Source organism: Corvus brachyrhynchos, unplaced genomic scaffold, assembly GCF_000691975.1.
Source record: "Corvus brachyrhynchos isolate BGI_N302 unplaced genomic scaffold, ASM69197v1 scaffold6, whole genome shotgun sequence".
Taxonomy (NCBI): Eukaryota; Metazoa; Chordata; class Aves; order Passeriformes; family Corvidae; genus Corvus; species Corvus brachyrhynchos.
The window spans coordinates 259167-277347 of record NW_008238632.1 but is presented as its reverse complement, the minus strand read 5'-3'; the positions used below and the strand labels follow the sequence as shown (position 1 = coordinate 277347).

Sequence of the window (18181 nt, the reverse complement as noted above, 5' to 3'; positions counted from 1 at the left end):
TTAGCTGTGAGCAGTCCATGGCTGGTTTTAGCTGCCTGCGGCTCTGGGACGGTTCCCCCCCAGTGACCCAGGGTCCGTGCTGCGGTGTTGGGAAAGGGGGGGAGCAGGGGCCCTGGCCCGGCCCGGTGGGGCCCGGATGCTCAGAGGCCCCTCCACCTTCTGGCAGACCAGCTTGAACGAAAGACAATTCCTGCCTTTCCATGTGGTTTAAATATGTAAATTGTGAGAAGCGTCATTAGTCTAAAAACCTGTCCATCAGCTCAGGTTCAACCCACTACACATGGGTTTTCCTGTATTTTCATGGAGAAATGCCATTTTCTTTCCAGGTGCTTAGAGCACAGACAGATACAGCAGTTAGTATGAAAGCCAACTAAACCATGCAGCTATTTAGTCTTGTGGCCGAGGACCAGAGGCTCACACATGCCCAGTGCATAGTCACCTTACAGCTGTTTGACTAGGACTGTGCCAGAGCTTGCTACTTCAAATTATGTCTATTTTCCTTTGTGGATTCCCAGGCACCTGTATGCTGAGTGTCTCATAAATGCCTTCAGCTGGTAATGGTCTGCACCACAACACTCTTCTCAAGGCTGTGTGTAAGAGGCTTCTAACAAGGACATTGTTTCAGTCTGTTTGTAATTCAGGATGCAATCTTCTTTTGGGTGACTCTGAGACTTATCTCAGTGGTCAATTGCATTTTTCCTCTTGAGCTCTTTGCTGCTGGAAGTGCTTCATCTGTCTGGTATTCACAGAAGCAGTGCAGCTGATTTGATTCTGAGTGCAATATTCCTAGACCTGAGGTGCCAGAATAATCTATTTCTCTCATTACATGCCCAGCATTTTAAGATAAAGCAATGGCTGACTTTTATTTGCACTTAAATTAGACTGTAAAAGCACTGTTCTTAGGGGACCCTAATAAGAACTGGAGAATGACACTAAATCAATGGACTCCTAAAGAAAGAGAAAAAGAACTAAGAACTAAACTAAAGCTCAGATGCTAAGCCCAATGGACTTTGTTCAAACCTGTTAAGATAGACTTTCCACAAAATAATGTTGTCAAGAGTTTTATCTTCCGATTTTCAAAAGTATCTCATATATGAACAGAGAAGTAGAAAGCTGTTGTTTGTTAATTAAACCAAAAAGAAAAGAAAGAAAAAGAAGGAGGAGAGGGAAAAAAGCATGTTGTAACAAATCCCATGCAGTGTGAGAATAGCATGTTGTTTTCTTTTTAGTTTGGTCGAGTAGTCTTACTCAATTCTCTTCCAACAGAATGCATTTCTCACTTCATGTTTGATTTGAATTGCTCTTCCAGCTGTATAATCCATGCACGCTGAGGTCTATTTTGAAAAACATCCAGGCTCCTGGCTCGTTTTCCTTTTCATCAACATTAATTTTCTCAGTTTCCACCTCTTACAGAACAGCAGAAATTAGGCAGAATCTCTTCAGTCACAGAGACATCACAGCACAAGCTATGCCAAAATAACCTTTCCAGAAGGACAAGGATAAATCCTCATTATTCTGGATGAGTTAATGAGGACTCTGCACGAAATCAGTCAGACTGCTCATTACAAGTTGCTATCACTCTGCTTTCTCTGCCTGAATTTTACATCTTTAGATTCCCCATTAAACACTTTCTTCCAAGGGTGCCAGCCTGCCTTTGGCTGGTCACTTTTTCAAAACAAGCTTTCTGTCTTTGTGTAATAAGGGTATTTTTGCCTCTTTTCAGTGACGGTTGGGCAGACAGAGATGAAGTCATTGAAGGTTATGAACCCGAAGCAAATGGAGGCATTACTATCAAACTGCAGTCTCCTGAGGTGCTGGCGTTTGATGACTACTACCTGAAGCTGCGTCTGGACACCAACACGCGCAACCCCTGGTTCCCTGAGTTCTGGCAGCACAGATTTCAGTGCCGCATTCCAGGGCACCCTCAAGAGAATCCTAACTTCCAGAAGAATTGCACTGGTAACCTGTCAAATATTTTAAATTTTTTTTCCAGTTTTTGAATCTGTGCCCTGGCAAAAAATTGTCCTTGGTTCTGGTTTGGGTTTTTCTTGTGATTGTTTTGTTGGCTTTTTGTTTGATTTTTTTGGTTTGCTTGTTTGTTTTTAATTAAATGCTTGTTGTTGTTTATTTTTGTTTGTTTATATGCAAAGAAAGATGATGACCTCAAATTGTACAGATAATAATCCCAGCCCTGGTGGGAGTATGTCTGGTGTTGGTTGCACAGCCTCCTCTCAATTTAGTTCTGCTCTGTTATAGAGTGACTTACCCCCTTTTCTTGTTTTAGGGCTATGCTAAGGCTGACAGGAGTGCCTAAGTTTGTAGTATGGCTTGTAAAAAATAAAGAACCATGAAATTTTAACAAAAATAAGAACAAATTTATGCTTTTTTCCCTCAAAGTCAGCTTTTCTGATCAACTGAGTGATCAGGAATTTCACAGACAATATTACAGCAGAAAACCAATTTTAAGGAAAATTGATGAGTCTTAAACTTGGCCAGTAATCTGCTTTATCTTTTTTTTTCTTAACCCAGTAAAACATACACAGTTTGCTTCTACTATGTAGCATTCACATAAAAAACACATCGTACACATGGAAGTAACTCTTACCTCATAGCAAGGGAAGTGTACCTGTGCATAGACAGGTTTTCTCTTTCATTCAAAATCCAAGAAAATAAACTGAAATGTTTCAGTAAGATTAAATTTATTAGTAAATTGAGTGATGATTACATTTCTATGAAATCCTTGCTGAATGATTTTTGCATATATTTTGGTTGTAGTTTGTAAATGCTTAATTTCTAGTCAAAAGGGTATACTTGATATTAAGGAAGTTATTTCATTAGAAACAAAACTAATGAAGCCTTGCTTCCTGTCTATTTCAGTCATATTCTTTACATTTTGACCTCTTCTATCCCCTAGCAGTAATCTCAGTTGGTCTTCACATGCTTCCTGAGCTGCATTCCCACAGTTTCTAGTTCTTTCCTTCTCCATCAGTAATACTTCCTAATAAAAACTTCCACAGTACCTTTTGTTTCTCCCCAGTTCCCTTATTCACCGTTGAGGCACATTATCAAATACTGTCACTGACTTAAAACTGGGTTGATGTGCTGACCAGCAGGCAGGCTGGCCAGTCTGGGTGCTGCGGGACTAATGGCAAGCCAGACAGGCTAAATCCGTGTTGATAATTTTTCCTGAAAGGAGTTACTAACTTTGGACTTTACCAAAATGTTGATTTTTGGTGTAAATATTTAATCGGCTTTAGGAATGCTTCAACTCAGACAAAGGAGTTAATATAGGCCAACAAGGGCAAAAATTGCTAAGGAGAGTTGAGTGATTGATGCACAGTGCAAATACACAACCTTCTTTTGTGAGAAAAGAAGCTTAAAATTGCACTGTTCCGTTCATTCCATTTACACAAATAAATTTCATGCTGATGAGAAAAGGCTTAATTTTCAGGCATCTCAGCAGCTGTTATAAACATGGGTAGTTTTTTATCCAGCCTCTCTTTGGTTATGAAACTAAAAACTTGAGTCTGAACCGGCATAGTCACCCTTCATCTGGTGGATCAAAGGCAAGAGAACTCACCACGTGGTGAGTTCAAAATGGCCAACATGGGGCACTTCTGCATAGAATGTGTAGGTGAGTTTTCAGACAGCAATCGCTGTAGATTCTAAAATTGTACTTAAGCAAAAAAAAAAAAAAAATTCACAGAAGAAAACAAATGGGAGCTGCTTTATTAAAAAATACCCCACCCCAAACTTTTCAGGATGTCCCAGGTTTGAAGTCACTGGACATTGCAGAGGGTCTGAAGAGGTATCATTACATGCCTGCCTAGTGTTCTGGGCTTCTCAAGGTGTCAGGGACCACTACATTCTGATAATACTAGTGAAACACAAAATCATTTGTCTACATTGGTAGACTCTAACAGTTATCAGTGTCAAGTCAGGCATTCAGACATCTTTCCCTCCTCTAGAAAGCTGTAAATTTTTGCATGAAACCTCAAAATATGTGGTACTTCTTAGTCGTTGCTGGAAAGCAATCAGGTCTTAAATTTGGTGGTGTACCACTGATAACCCTCAGACTTATCACACACAACTAAAAAGTTCATAAATGTCTCAAATCACCAAAGGGAAGCATCACAAGGTATCTTTCCCAATAATGACATACCTACAGAATCAAGAGATCTACGTGTCCCCAGCAAATCTGGGGGCAATAAAATATTTATTTTTCTTTAACTACACAGATCTGACTGCTGACTTTCTGTCACCTCCAGAGCTTTCTGTGCATATGTCTTTATCTGACATTTCTGGAAGGTTAAGAATGTCACTTTAAATACTAGCAGCTTCAAAGCTGTTTGGTGGAGACCTTCTCTCCAAGAAAGTCTAGTATGAAAGTGCCAAGAAACCACGTTCTTTACTTCTCACAGATTTGGAGGCAGGCCTTTTCACAAACTCTCTGTTAATAAAATGAGTCTGGATTGCCTCTTTCCTCCTTCACAAAGTATCTCCATACACAAATTTGAAGGAGAAAATGCATGCTGCTCAATAAATAATAAGCACTAATATTTGAAACCCATTAAAAGTGCCAATAGATGATGTTCTGACTTTTTGTGGTACTACAGATTTAAGTACTGCTGCCACACCTATATCACCCTAGGAAAATAATCAGTATCCAGTACTGGTATCAATTCCAGTATATCTAAGAGCTTTTACTCCTACCTCAAGTATACCCTCAATATTCCTGTGAAAAGGCACACAGGGCCCTGCACCATGGAAAAAGCTGAGTCCCCTGTGGTCCCAGGAGTCCTTGCATATTATTAGCATGTGTTGTGACTGTCTCTGGGTCATGGTCTCTTTTGTATTACAGAAGTGCACTGCTAGTCCTTACTGAGAACAAAGCACACCCATACTTTAGCATAGACAGCACTTATCAAAGGCCATACTGCTCAAGTTCATTTTCCATGTCTGGAGAGTTAACTTCTCGGGAAACTGTATAATGAAAAAGAAAACCATGTACAAAAGTTCTTGTGATAGGCAAGCATAGTGTAATTGTATTTACCCATCAAGAGGCTGCTAGGAGCAGCCAGAAACAAACAAACAAAAAAAACCCACAAGACAGCATTGTTCTTTGAATACCTTATTAAAAAATATTCACAATATTTGAACCTATCTGTTTTAAAAAGGAGATTAATAGCAAAGTTTGTATTTATTGAGAATCTTCAGTTACTGCCTGCCCATTATAATTTACTTATATACAATCTAATCAGTTTACTGAGTGATTTATTTAGAATTGCCACTGGCATGTGAAGTTCAATTTTTATCATTCATGGATAGGCAAGGACTTCTCCTCAAGTAATTACAGCTGCTGCATTTGCAATTTCTCACACCCTGTTACTGTTGACTCAGCAGTACTGTGGTATTGCATACTCTCTACCAAGCAAGAGAAAGCTAGTTCCTAGAAATCTCCGTTCTCTGAGATGAGAGGAATTACTGCTTGAATTCCCTCATTCAGTCTCTGAGAAGACTGGTGGTGTCCTTCAGAAACTCTCATGTTACACTGAGCTCTGAATGTACATGCATGTTTTGGGGAAAAAAGGTCTATCTGGTCTAAGCATTATTGGAAGGAAGAAAGTCCAAGTGTGTTTTATTCTGTGTAGGCTGTAGGATGCCTAACAGTTTGCCACATTTTCAAAATAGCTCGTCTGGATTACTAGAACTATGTTGTAGTAGCAACAAATTCTTGGGAAGAGAAGAAATCCATCAAGACTGTTGCAATTACTGCTCTTTTGGATCATCCCTTCTTGCAAAAATTAAACAACTTACTTTTCCCACTTGGGTGGCAGCCAAATGAGTGGGAGCTATTTTTGACTCATTCTTTGCAATGTTTAAGCCAAGTGGCTCTTGTAAGGGAATGACTTTTCCTATCCCTCTCTCTTTCCTTCCCTCTTTCTCCAGCTGCTATAGGAGATGTTCTTCCTCAGTAGGGTTCAAATATAGAAACTTTCTTATATGTAGATGCATTGGATCTGGCTGAGATGGGGTTAACTTTCCCCACAGCAGCCCTCATAGTGCTGTACTTTGTATTGGTAGCTAGAAAATGGTTGGTAACACACCAGTTTTTTAGGGTACTGCTGAGCAGCTTTCATGCTGCATTGAAGCTCTCTCCCACCCCATATCCCCACCCTCAAAGGCTGGTAGGCTGGGAGCGAACAAGAGGTCAGGAGGGGACATAACTGGGACAGTTGACCCAAACTGACGAAAGGTTCCACACTATATGGTATCATGGTCAGCAATAAAAGACAAGAGAAAGGATGAGAAGGTGGGAGAGCATTTGTTATTAAGGCATGTGTCTTGCAAAGCAACATACTGAGGCCCTATTTCCCAGGAAGCAACTGGACATCATCTGCTGACAGAGTTAGAGAATACATTCTCCTTTTCTTCTATACATGGTCATTGTTTTTTTAATCAAGCTGCCTTTAACCTGACCCAAGGGTTTTAAAATTTTTTTATATATTTTTCTCCCATGTCCTGCTGAGGAGGAGGAGTGAGAGAGTGGCTTGGTGGGCACCTGCCAGCCAGTTGAAGTCAACTTACCACAGTAGAGAACACATATTTGTATATGGATATTCTCCTAGAGTTTCCTGGATATCTAGCAGGCCAAAACCACTTCCAGTACAGAGTTGTTCTTAAATTGCCTGTGCCACTAAGGTACTTTTAATGTATCCCATGTAGCTGCTACAGTCCGTAGGAAACAAAGCATGTCCTACAGCTCTGCATGGACCCCTTATTCATAGTGGAATTCAGAAGTTCACATCATTCCTCATGCCCTTCAGATGAAAAGTCAGAACAGAACAAAGTGTTTTAACAGGAACAAAAAAGGCTGTTTCTGAATTTGAGGTACTGAGACACTATCTGACTCAGGACTGACCTGACAGAAGGTTCCCTTAGCACACAGCCTCAGGCACTGCCCCAAGGAACAGTCACTACTTGTCTCAGTTCATTAGAAAACTCAGCCCTTTCCACATTTTGCAGATTGTACACTGACAGCAAGGTTAGATGATAGACTGTCTATGTGAGGTAATAGAGTTCAAATATTTTTCTAATAAATTTGTAGGACGTTTTCTCCCTGATGGGATAGCTCAAATGTAAGGGAAGTGTTTTTTTCACACAAAATTTCACTGGCAAATCTTTCTGTTGTACATGGTGAGCCCACGTTGACCAAAATTAAATGCAAGTCATACTCACACAGAAATGGTGTAAAACTCAGTGCAGTGCAAACACTTGTAGGGATGTCTAACTGCTTTTTTACAGAATGCCTTATTTTCCTCCTGGCAGATAATACAATGGCTGGAGTTTATGTAAACCAGGTGGGATGAGTCCTCCTCTGCACCACAAGAGACAGTTATGAAATTGGTAATGGAACTGATGCAAATAACAGATTATGCTCACAGCAGTTCATCTGCTGGGACAACAAAATACATTGGCAGGCAATGAGCACAAACATTTTTCAATAGAGCAAAGTGGAACAAAGTGGGCAATTCATGATTCATTCATTGATTCAATTGATCTTTGTGAAGAAGGGTTATTTGTCAGTGAATGTATTTGTTGCAGACAAGAACAAGAAATGTAGATATTTTTTGTTCCAAAGGAGGTCATAGTCCAAGTTCCCTTTAGGATGCTTACTCATACTTTGGTCATGCCATAAGGATTGCTTTATCTGCTAATTCCTGTCTTGGTCCAAGAGAACTGCAAGCAATCAGTCTGAGTGCATCCAGAGTCACAAGGATCACAGGATCACTGTCTAGAAGGTAGCTCTGGAAGACTGTAGTCCAACTCCCTGTCAAAGCAGTGTAAGTTATCAGTTCAGACCAGGTTGATCAGGCCTTGTAAACCTCCAGGGCTGCACAGCATGTCTGGGAGGTTGCACAGTGTGTCTGGGCAACCTGTTCCACTGCTTGAATGTGAAAAAGTCTGGCCTCATATCCGGTCTAAACTTCTCTTGTTTCAAGATGCGCCCATCATCTCTTATTCTTCCACCAGGCTTCACTATTAAAAACCTGTCCCTCTCTTCTTCATAACCACCCCATAGGTATGAGGGGCTGTTGTAAGGTTCCCCTGCAGGCTGAACAAGCTCAGGTCCTTCAGTCTGTCCTCAAAGGCAAGGAATGCAGCTCCAGATCATCTTGATGGCCCTCTGCTGCATGCACTCCAGGTTATCAGTGTCTTTTTTTATTAGGGATTCACAAACCATGTGCAGTGTTCTAGATGCAGCCTGATGCATGCCAAGTAAAGGATGGTGGTAGTGGTTAGGTAACCACATGCCTCAGTCACTGGTTGTGCTGTTGTTACCTTCCTGCTTACAGGATGCTGCTTGCCATCATTCCTACCAAGGATCTGTACGTCCACCCTACTCTTGTGTCAAATTTGGTCCTAGGAAGATGTATCTTTTCCCATCTCCTTTCTGCAGCAGACATAAATTTTCATCACACCTAACCAGTTCTGGATGACCACCATAAATCCTCCTAACATATCAAATCATGGGCAGAACATAATGATAGCAGAGGAATCTTGGGAAGAAGGCTAAATATTCCAGAAGAGGCATTTATGCTTTGGTATAAATAATGCAGACTCATACTTCTTGAGATGAAAATGTCAGGGAATATACATTATTTTGTCACTGGACTACATTTGGTATAGCCATACTCTGAAAGAGATGTGGAGCCCTGTGCAAAGGTGGTTTAAATATTAGAGACCCATACAGCAATACAAAAATCTGTGCAGTGTTACATGAAAATACCAGTTCAAGTACAGGAATAGTGTATTTATGTCTGTGGAATATTATACCCAAACTTTGAAATCGACTCATTTCAACAAGTGGTTCTGATGTCAGGTGGAGTTGTTTGCCTCTAGTTAAGATTTCTCTGAAAAGCATCCCTAAGTGTTTGCCACCATAATCACCCACTCATTAAAAAGTGACTGGTTTTATCCCATCCAGACATGCAGTTCGTATAATTTTAGTGAAAGGTTTGGGGTTTTCTGACATAGGATATCTGTGGTTTAGAAATGGTACTCCCCAATTCAGTGCCTCAACCAAGACTCTCCCAAACCTGATGCGACTCACTCACTCACCCACTTTCCCCCCCACCCCTTCCCAGTCCAGGAATGGAGTAGAGAATTAGAGGCACAGAAGGTGAAAGGGGGTTAAGATAAGAAAAATTTACTGGAAATAAAAATTAAATAAGAAAGTGAACAATAGCAGAACAACAAGAATGAAAAGTATAAGACAAAGAAACAAAGAGATGGTTTACATGGAAAACTGCAACAAATACCGACCAACTCTTCCCCACCACACCACCTTTTCTCCCACGGGAGGGGAATGTAAGAACAAGGCCCTTTCCCTCACCTTGGCAATGATGTAAGATGGTATCAAATAACATTACAGTCTTGGCTACAGCCCATTCCACTGATTTTGGCTGAAACAAGGGCAAGGATAATAACATCTTTTTAGGAGATCTACAGGGCCTCTGCTCATGCCTGTCATGATTGTTTTTCTGTTTTTGTTTGTGAAGTTCTCCTTGATTGCACTTACTGCACCAGATGGGAAGATAGAAGACTGATGGCTGCCTATTCCCATCCTGAGACACAGCTATACTTGGCCAATGCATCTTTCAGATTACATCCAGGCCACCAGTAATGTAGTTCAGAGGTTCTCTGAACTTCTTCTCAAGACCCACCCAATTTTGATGAATCTATATGAGATGACATGGGGTTTTCCTTTTCTCATCTCAGTGGACAATGCACTCCAGGATGTCTACTTGATTTTTCTACACTTTTCTGAAGGAGTGAATGCATTTCCAGTGAGAGTTGATCTGAGTTGTTTTCAGAGTCGGATAAATTAGACCCAGCAGACATTATTAGGGCTCATCCTGCTGTGTCAAACAAGCATGTAGGTGTTTCTCTGAGAACATTTTTTTAATCTCAACATCTGCTGGGCTCCCCCATGAAGCACCTGTCCCATGAGACTTTTTATCAGCAGAAGCACCTACAGTAGGAAGCACTGCCACTGCAATAATTCAGAAAAACTAATTATAAGGCAACAGCCTGGTGTGCACTCTGCCAAGTCAGCCACTGCTTGTCAATCACCTTTGTGATATATAGGAGACATATTTTTAAGCTTTTGAAGAAGGAATTAAGCTACTGACATGCCATAATTTCTTTAAAATATGTATTTACAGTAAGTATCCTGTGACTTGTCCTTGCTCTCCTCTGCTTTGCATTCTCATTACATACTTAGGTGCTGTATCACACTCTTTTTCCTCAGCATTAGGCAGAAGATCCTAGTGATCACAGCAGTGCTCAAAACTGATCTCAATTTAATGGGCACCTAGAATGAAGCCCATGGAGGACAACTTGTCTGAAAATATTCTAGTTGCTACCTTTCTTAGTCAAGGCTTTTTTACAGCAGATAAGATGGGAGAGCTGTAGTCTCATTTTATTTCCCAGGCAATGCTACAGGAAGCTTTTAAGGCTTGAAGATGAGGAGGATTAATAATGTGCTTATCTGTGATAAATCATATTAATTATTTGGAGAAGACATTATGGCCAGGTTTTTGTTCATTTAGTTCTAGCTTTTTGTTTCCACGTTTGGAAAAAAGCAGCTATATTAAGCTTACATTTTTTATTTCCAAAAATACTTTTAAACCAGGCTGTCTATCAATATACAATAAAAAAAATATCTTTCTTCTTTGGGGATCCATAACAAAAAATGAGATCATCATGAAATAAAGGAGAGGAGCAATATACATGTGCCTTTGTAAACAGCATAGAAGACAATTTGCAGAACCATGCATATTACAGCAGCATATGACAAAAGTTTTCTGAATCTACGCCTGCATTTTCCATTTTGGATTTTAACAGTAGAAGTTTGCGCTTCTGGTATTAAAAAAATCCTCAGGTAGGTTTGTGACATTCACCCTTCTCCATTACAGGGGTAAACTGATGGTGCTGCTAAGGAAGAGGACACCTGAATCATGCTCCCTTGTGCCTCCTTAGGGCTCCTGTCTCCTGTGCCTAGAGAGAGACAGGGCACTCCTGACTGTTCAGATTGCCATAGATGATTTTAACTTTTATCAGGAGCATGGTGAGGACAAAAGCACACAATTAAAATAAATTGTCTTGTTCCTAGAAATCAATTGTGCAGGTTGTGCATCAAAACAATTAGCAGAGAGATAACATTTAACCAAACCAGTAAGTCAGTCAGACGAAATAACACAAGTATCTGATCTGAACACAAGGCAAACTGCCTTCTGTCAGCACCCCATGTCTTTTATTAGATGATATCTTCCCTCTCCTCATTTACCTGTAGGTGGAAAGTTTTAAGTCAGCTTGCAATTTTACAGATTGTCATTACTGGCAGCATTACCCCATAAATACAGGTGCAAAGGAGATGCAGTGGAGGCTAACACATGTAGGCACAGACCCACACACTCACACATGTCTAGCTGCAGCCCAGAGATGCTCTTTGTACACAAGGATATTTTCTGAAAAATAGCCAGCAGAGTTCTTAAAATAAATGGGTTCCTCTTAAAAGACTGTGGGCAAGCAGTGGCATAAAGAACAATAAATTATGAGCCTGAGTGGTAAAACCTAAACCATGAAAGCCACAGAATTTCCTAGTCAGAATATGCTGTATTGGTATACACAGGGAGAATAATCTGATGGAAGGTGTGTGCTCTGAAGAGTAGTGCTGCTAGAATAAATCTCTGTTTTCCCACTCATACTGGGGTGTCTGGGGAAGCGCAGAAGTCTGCTTGTGTAGAGAGAGCTAGGGAAAAATGGTGAGATACTGAGGAGGTATCTTTTCAGCTTTTTTACTGGCTAGCACTTGTAGTTCAATGCCTTAGAAAGCCTCGAGCAGCCTAGAGAGGTAGCACGGGCAATCTAGCATTTTAGTAGCTCTAAAATCGGTAACTGTATCAGCTGCAAAGCTAATACCACCAGCAGAAGCAAAAGAGGGAGAAATATAGCTCTCGATTCGCCTAAGTTAGAATAGATAAGCCGCAGTTAGCAGCTTTCAAAAAGAAACAGACAACAAGAGATGTTCGCAGAAAGAGTTGCAAAGCCAGAGAGGCGGGGCCTCCCTCGACCATCTCTTTTATTCGGAGAAGGGGAAAGGGGAGGACTGGGGGCGGACCCGGGGTGACCGGCCAATGAGACACTGCTAAAGAGCTTGAGTTACATTTGGTTTTGCCCGCGCTTAGAACAAAGGGGTTCAGGGCACATGGCAGAGGCAAGTGTCTTGGGGAGGGGGAGGGGAAGCTCAGAACAGGCAGCAACAAGATACTGCAGCTAAACTGGGTTGCTGGCTGAGCCAGAAATCCATTGTAGCACAGCAAAGTACTAGACCAGATGATTTCAAAAGGTTTCCTTCAGAGATTTTTGAGATTCATACAGTAAAAAATAGCTTTGGAGGAACCCGCTAGTTCAAAGCTTCAATTTAGCTCTGCACTGAGGCTCAGCTCTACAGGAATGAAAAAGCAGGGCTGTTCTCTTTAAAGCAGTAGGACTGTACACATCATGCTATTCAGTGAACTGTCTACTTTCTGCAAAGGCCAGCTTACTCTGCTCCTTTTTCTAGGCTTATTTTGTCTAAAAATTCACATCATGAAGGCCCATTTTCTTGAGCGATCTCAAGTACTTCAGTGTTTTCTGCATTGTCACGTTTGGCTATGCCCAGGAAAAAAAGAGGTGGGCTAAAATGAATGCTTTTAAAATTCTTTCAGATCAGAAAGAATTCTGCTTCTGTTTTTCTGTTGAATTTAACATGTGAATACAGATTAGGACCACTTACTTTATCTTCTGATTTGCTTAGCTCTAGTTTGCTGCTAATCAGTGATGCATTGTCCTCGTGGAGACATTGTTCAGAAACTCCTAATCTTAGCTTAGCTTTAAGAAGGATAATTTCTGTCATACTGAACACAGCTCTGGACAGATGTCCAGTTAAGGGGAAAATAAAGTAGGTCTTTGTGATCTGCATATTTGTGATTAAATTACTGCATATCGCAAGGGTTACAGGGAGTATTTGGATCGTCCTAACAATCATTTGAAAATTATGCTTAATTTCACCAAAAACTGTGAGTGTACTCTGTTAAATTATAACATGGCCCAGCTTGTTAGGGTGGCCAAGACCACTTAGCTCCTCAGCTCCAGAGCAGCTGCAGCATCTGGCTTTGGTCCTGGGAAGCCAGGAGTTTTTCTGGAAGCAACTGCATGGCTGCAGGGCTGCTGTGTAGCCTGGGCCTTGCACATGGGATATCTATCCCATCAGCTGCAGACATGTGGCTCCAGGAAGCCAGTCCTTCAGACAGAGGCTGTCTTGTGTGAGGATACAGACTATTAAAAACAAAACAAAATCCAAAAACCAACAGCAAACTTGGCAAAGGAGAAATTTGGAGTAAGTTATATTTCTGCAGAAGTAAGGCACATTGGTGTTCCTATGGATTTGTATTCTGACAGCTAATACTGGTGGTTTTAATACCACCTTAGCATTAAGAACAGGAGTGAGGAAGAAGTGGTTTGTTCTCTTAGAATAATAAAAAAGAAAAAAAGAAAAGAAAGAGAAAGAGAAAAGCAGTAGTACTGGCTGATGGGTGGTACACTGTCAGGCAAGAATTCTGAAGCCCCTCTGAAAGCAATAGTGATTTAAAGCGCAATAAATATTAGATATCTTTCATGGCTGTTTTTCATACTCATGTAGAACCACTGGAATTTAAGATAGGCAAAGACCAGTTATGCCAGCTAGTCTATGTCCTACCATGCGGGGAGTATGTGGTCTGTTAATATGAGATTTTGACTCATACCTTTGATGTCCTCAGAATCTCATGCCTGTACACTGACAACCACTGCCACTACTTAGTCGTTTACAAATCTAGCTCAATGGAGGGAAGAGAGTTTGTCATTTGTTCCATTTTCTGTCTCCATGCCAGACAGGAGCACAGATGAATATGTGGCTTTTATTACCATCATCATATTTTTCCACGTGGACTTTTTGTTTTGGGTGTTGCGCTGCTGTCAAATATTTAACGTACACTGAGAATGGATTTCTTGTTAATTCCTTTGCCCTATCTGGTGATAATACATTCTGTGGTCAATATGAAATTGCTTATTTTCAACTCTGAACCAGTATTTTCTGATGAAAATGCTCAAAATTAGGCTCCTCCAGTGCATGCTCTGAGACCTAGATAAATTGGCCTGATTTTTAAGGGTACTGATATCCCATAATTTCCATGAAAGTCAACAGCAGCTAGAGAAGTTCAGGCATTAATCAAGTCAATTAATTAGGTGCCTGAATATGTATTCAGGTTACTAATTTAAGTATTGTAAGGTGGTTAATGTTCTGAAAGCTGCAGCACAATTACTGAGTTCCATCTCTTTCTTTCAGATAAGGTCTCAGGCTTCATATGAAAAGCGTGACACCTGAAACATAATCAGTCCTATTTCCTGAACTTTCCATTTTTCTACCATAGTGTGTTACAATAGGACATCTACAAGGGTATCTGGCCTGACTTTTTTTCTTTTTATTAAGAGTGAAAAGCTTCATTAAAACTAGCCAAATAGCATAAAATCTGCATACATGTCTTTACATTTGTAAAGGAATTTGATTTTAAGTGTGTTCATTCCTGTCTCATGTAAGAGTAGCAGCAACTTATTATCTGCTAGACTTGTTCCAAATAACTGATCTGTTAAGAATAGTAGTTCTAAATATGTCTTTAATTGAGTGTACGAGTAAGGCTGCAAGATTAAATTGCTACCTGAGGGCGAGGGGAAAGCTGAAGGTTGGGGTTTCTTTCTTTTTAATTGTTTCTCCCCAGGAGTTCAGGTCATGTAGAAAATTGTCTCTGTGGAATCCGGTCCTTAGAGAATCTTGGTGAGGATCCACATGGCACTGGGAGAAGGCTGTAAAGAAAGCAAGAGATGAAGGCAGACCCAAAGTCTCTGCAATAATAACCACATTAAATAATAATCAGATTAAAATGGTTCCATGAGGCCTTGGGAGTAAGGACACTTGTTGGACCCTGTGTCTGATAGAGGCTTAGAGACAGTTTATTGTTGAGCTCTAACTGACAGAAGAAGCTATGTGAGACACAGTAACAGCAACAAATTAAATTCCCTGCTGTCATATTCCCAAGAAAGGGGACAGAAGAAGAGAAAATAATAAATAACAACAACAACAATAATAATAATAATAATACCACCACTCCCCAAAAATAACCCCCCAACAAAACCCATCCTAAGCCCCAAAAAGAAATTCCAAAGAATCAGTCAAAGAATAAATTGGGACTGGGGTATCATGATGCCAGATGAGAATATGGCCTCTTATCAGGCTGAGACAGATCAAAAGCCATTCTATTCCACTCCATTCCACTCCATTCCATTCCATTCCATTCCATTCCATTCCATTCCCCTGTTTGTGAATCTTCCATTAAAATAACTGTGCTGCTGACTGAGACTGAGATAATTGCACAAAGACTGAGCCTGACCGTTCAAATGCCTTTGTTGGCATTAAATCTTAGTTAGCTAATGAAATAATAAGATGGATTTCAAATGGTATATTAGGATTTGAAATCAGTGTCTTTGCTGATTACATATGCAAACTATTCAATCAAAGAAAAAAATCATCTGGCATATTTTATTCCTGATTATAGGATGCAATACTAATTTCTAAATAAAATAGGATCTGGGAGATAATATGTTGCTACAGAAGGTAAATAATAATTTCAAATAAGTAAAAGAACATGTTGTGGTCATTTTGCAGGCAGACTGCACACGGTCCAGCATTTAAGGAAAAAAAATTAATCACAGTAATTATTTGTCAAGCTCTCATAATAATTACTCTCTGTTTCAAAAAAAGATGCTAGAATCACCTCACATTGTCTTCTACGTTGTTTGTTTCTAGAATGAACACATAATTTAATGTTACGTCCTAACTCTCTGAATTAGCGTAGATTTCTTTTAAGCCTAAACTGTTTCTGACTTGATAGATTCCCAAGTTCAGAATCACTACCAAAGTTTTATTGATTCCCAGTCTAAAGCCTTGCATATCATGTTTGAGTATTTGACCATAATAAGCCACTCTATTTCCATGTGATTTCCTGGTCAGTTCCATTAGCCTTCCAATACATGATCACAGTATTTTAATCAGGGATGAACTTCCATAAGCTAGAATGGCCAAATATTGATTATTTTTATGATCAGAAAGTAGATGAAATATCTTTACAGCTTGCATGCTTCACAATGGAGTTAATTCCAAACATTTTTGTTAGAGCATGCATAAAAATGAATGTTCATCATTTTATTGCATTATGGCATTTTTAAGTATACTTCTGTTTTTTGGCACATGACTGCAGCCATAAAAATAAATACAAAGTCATGTTTCTTTTCAAACCATTTGAACTGATGCTTACTTGAGAGTACAAGATCCAGAAAGTAATTTGTTTCAAATAGGGGCAGTTATTTTCTTCTGTTGTTTTCCAGTCTGTTAATTCCAAAGAACAGGAATTAAGATAATAGCCAAAATGAGGCAATCAATAACCTTAAAACTTAGAATTTTTGGCCATTTTTTTTGTTATGTTGCTTCATTGTTGAATGTTCTGTGAATTGTACTTCTCAAGCTGATTTCATTGAAGTACACATACAAATATCACGGGTACAAATCTTTCTTTTTTATGCTTTGAAGTGGGTTGAGTTTTTTCACCTTGCACTGAGCTATACTTTGTAGATCCTTCCATTTCTTTTTCATTAAAAACCAGGCTTCACTGCAGAGCTATTTCATCAAGATCATTCCACTAAAAGCTAGGAACAAGGGGATGCAATACTAAAATTTCCTGCCAAGCCTTTAACAGTTCATAGCAGTGGATGTGTAGAAGAGGTTTCAAATGCTGGCTTGCAGGCTTGTTTAGAAGGGAAAGAATCTCAGCATGTCATCCTCATAGGGCCATAAATCCTAGGATTTTTTGTAAAAAAAATTTCTTATGAGGAATTTTAGCCTAGTGGGAAGAAACACAGAGGCTTCAGGCTGTAATGTCATCCCCTACAGAAGCTTTATTAGGTTGATGAGCTTCTGTCAAGCCATCTGCTCTAAGTAGATTTCTCCAGACCTGCATTTAACAGCATGTCCCCCTGTAGATGAACTTCTTGTGGAATCTCTCAGCTTGTTATCCAGTTTCTTGCTCCTTTTCCTGTTGCTATACGTAGTTTTGTGGACATATATTGCAACTTTTCAACTCTGTGATCAGTTTCTTTCAGCTCTCAGTGACAGGAGTTATAAATACATGGGAACAATCTGTGTAGATCGCAAAACCTCTGTTGGTGGAGAGCTACGCCTTGCCAGGGGCAGCCTAATGAAGGTTCCTGGGGTTCCTCTCCTGGGGTTCCTGGCATACAGACAGCCGTGCTGTTAGCATGGCCCTTAGGTGATGCATTATATTCCCTTCAAGTCCTTTCTTTTGCTGCTAAACAACTCAAGAGACAGAGCAGGCAATGCAGATTTATGGAGAAGGGGAAAAGGAACTTTTTCTCCAACACAGGCCTGTTTTTTCCTCACCTGCCTCCCACTCCAGTGATGCAATTCTGGCAAAGCCATGCTGGCAATTGCTGCAAAGGCCTCCAGCCTTCCTCCAGCCTCTTCTGAAGGCAGACGGGGGTTGCAGCACTGCACATCAGCTGGGAGGGCTGCTGAATGTGTGTAGTGGTTTGGTCTAAAATACTCATTACTGTTTATCTTCTGTGAGATAAGAATTAGGAGAAATGCAAAGCAGGCACCAAACTTGAAAGAATATAAAGAAGTTTATTAACAGACCTAAAAGAAGGAAAAAAAAATTATACCACCTTCAGAACTCTCCTCCTCCCCCCACCTTCCTCCCTTCTCCCACTGACAATGTAAAAAGACAACCCTTAAGGATGTTCAGTCTGTTTACCACTTCCATAATAACCTTGTTCAGTCCATTTAGAAAGAGAAGTCTCTTCTTGCTCGTGCTATGAAAACATTATCACAACGAGACAGCCGCCCACTTCCAAATACGTTCAGTCCATTTAGGAAGAGGAGTCTCTTTGCCTGCGTGTGAGTCCTTTCCCCCGACTTGCAGCTTTTCCCGCAACTGCTTTCAAGGGTCCACTCTTGAAGTTTTTT

General features: G+C 40.2%; 1 protein-coding gene across 5 annotated transcripts in view; it reads left to right on the top strand.

The window, feature by feature from the left end:
- Nucleotides 1-18181, top strand: part of GRM1 (glutamate metabotropic receptor 1) — a 193577-nt gene that overhangs the window by 120574 nt on the left and 54822 nt on the right. For all 5 annotated transcript variants that reach the window (XM_017737264.1, XM_008635947.2, XM_017737265.1 and 2 more), the window contains one exon: nt 1724-1959. In XM_017737264.1, coding sequence (XP_017592753.1) covers nt 1724-1959 — 236 coding nt within the window. The remainder of the gene's footprint in view (nt 1-1723; nt 1960-18181) is intronic.